Genomic DNA, 2,560 nt, shown 5'->3' on the forward strand with positions numbered 1-2,560 from the left:
GTGGACTACGTCGACACGAAGCGCCAGCTTGCGGACATGATGACGAAGGCGCTTGGAACGAAGTCGCTAGCGTCCTTCGCGAGGCAAGCGGGATCAAGAAGAGGAACGCCGCGATCCTTAACGAAGACGAACGCCGTGCAATAGCGGTGAGTGGGAGTGTTAATTCACACTGACCCTGCACGGTTCAGTTAACCGGCTGAACGTTCCAGGATGGACCGTTTCAAACCGGTTAATCTGGTGGGAGGCCAGGGGCGCTTGACAAGAGGACAACAAGGAGGACAACGCTAGAGTAGCAGTTTAGAGGACAGATTTAATTGACTTTAATCTACTCACTTCAGCATTTACCGTTAACAACAAACATTTTTTTGTTTGACTGTGGATTTGCTAAACCCGACTCCATTACCAATTTCTACCGGCTTCAACAACAAATTAGCTTGTCCCAGCCTTTTTAGCTACTCCAGTCATTTTTTTTGTTTTTCGAAGTTTTTCTTGTATCTGTTTCTAAGTTTCTTAGAATTTGTAAACCATATTTGTTATTTGATATTTAAGGTCGATAAATTACAATACATGTACCAGCTGTTCTTGGATCTTCTGTCAGATCTGGTATAAATTTCAGAGAAAAATTATCCTGGTATTCCCTCTTAGTCTCTTTAGCTCTCGAAATTCTAATTTCTGGGGGATAGTTATTATCGCCATTATAGTTAAGCAGATATCTCTTTTCAATTAGCCTGTCAGACACCAATTGTCGTCTACTGTACACGTTTATCCGAGCTCGTGTGGCACATTGCCAATGAAAAAGAAATGGAGAGCTTTAGTTGTTGGAATAGCGCGAAAAAGAAAATCAATGGATGCCCCTTCAGTGGAATACGTGTAACGAAGGTTCTCGATGTTCCACTGGAATTTATTAATGAACCATCGGCCTTGACCCTTTTTCAGACAATTGTTGCCCCAAAATCTTGAGCTACCGGTAGTCGAGAAACCATTAATAAGTTCTCTAATATATCCTTCGTTGAACCAGAACTTTTTCGCATACTGGTGTATTTACATGTTACGCAGCATCAGGACTGAAACCAATATTCCCTATCGGAATACTAAGTATTAATAATACAAACGTTTTGGTCCATTTTTTGTGTTTGTTCATTTAATGAAGCAACTTGCAGTTCAAGTCTTGCCTCTCCAGTTCGAACACTAGCATTTTAATTTGCACTGAAGAATTCATTAGTTAAGTGTGAAATACAGGAGCACTTTAATTTCATATCGACCTGGTGAAGAATCAACGATACTGATACCTATGCTAGCGGCATTGATCTGGATCCTAACACGCGTATTTAGTGCTGAGATCACCAACTATCTTCAGCAGAAGGCTTCATGCGACACAGCTTTGGCTTTCATGAGCTGGCAGCTACTACTTCAGTACCTCTCTGTGGTCCTTCTAGTGTCCATACATGTTATACATCAAATTTATCGTCCGTTTAATTCATTGTTTTTTAAGTGTTGAACTTTGGTCCATGCACGAAAAGGGGGATGTACGTTAAAGTACTCATAGAACCGCAAGTAGTTGATGTAGATGCGATATTCATATCGCCAATGCATGTTGACGAGATAACGTTGAGCTTGTTGTACATCATCGCTGGGGTTCGCTTATTCGGACTGTCCAGTACAGAGGTCGGACGTAGTTGTTGTTTGGCCTTCGATTTTTCGGTTGATTTTTTAGTAATGTAACCCACCATTCCTTCTCGAGTCCATTATCTCTTTCATGCGTATAGATCGTGTCATCTTTTGTCACCAGTCTTTTGATCGCTATCCACGGTCGCGAGTATAATTTCCCTCTCTTCGTCAGTGGCCGAGGTCTTGTGCGCTTCAGCAGTGGTAGAATCGCTTCGTAGAAGTCTATACAATGTATAGACTTCTACGAAGCGATTCTGACGTGTCATGTCAATGACCATGGCTGCCATGATGGCACTGTCATGGTGGCCGGCTGGGAATAAAGGTACAGCGTCGATCGAGGCATCGTCGGCAAAGCTCGTCTGCTCTGTAGCGGTATCCGCAATGGCCGAGGTTGTATCGCAGATCGTTATGACGAGTAGTGTAATAACAAGAGGTCTACGTATATAGTCTGCGAGACACATCTCTGATGCCCATTAGAGCTCGCGTATTACTGTACATGTAGTAGCTGCGAGTAGAGAGAGCCGGCACATTACACCGGCAGTTTTTTTTCAAAGCCTTTTTTCACAAGGAGAGTAGGTTTAACCGCGCCAGGTCAACGAGCCGACCGCTTGGCCAATCGAGAGCGTGGGGACGCGCTCAATGCCATTGAGTGTGTCCTCACGCTCTCGACTGGTTATTGAGTCAATGCGTCTCAAGTAGGTTTCAAGTCCTCTAAACGGATGGCAACCTCTCGACCCGCTGAGCGAGAGGACGCATCCGATGCAGATTTCAAGTTCTCGCTATTCGAATCGCATGGGATAGGTCTTTTTTGTGGCACCGCCTTCGTTTCCCGCTTAGGCCTTTTCTCTCATTCGAGAATCTGGAAAGATGGTTATAATGTGGACCACATCCC

At 44.1% G+C, this 2,560-nt stretch overlaps 1 protein-coding gene across 1 annotated transcript; it reads right to left on the minus strand.

The window, feature by feature from the left end:
- Positions 1–1,772: 1,772 nt before the first annotated feature.
- Positions 1,773–2,129, minus strand: PITG_20365 (secreted RxLR effector peptide protein, putative; the record flags this gene model as incomplete). The annotated part of the gene is made up of 1 exon (XM_002895720.1): positions 1,773–2,129. The coding sequence occupies one exon, from the start codon at positions 2,127–2,129 to the stop codon at positions 1,773–1,775; it is 357 nt and encodes a 118-aa protein (XP_002895766.1).
- Positions 2,130–2,560: the final 431 nt, after the last annotated feature.

This window comes from Phytophthora infestans, genomic scaffold (genome assembly GCF_000142945.1).
Source record: "Phytophthora infestans T30-4 supercont1.138 genomic scaffold, whole genome shotgun sequence".
NCBI lineage: Eukaryota > Oomycota > Peronosporomycetes > Peronosporales > Peronosporaceae > Phytophthora > Phytophthora infestans.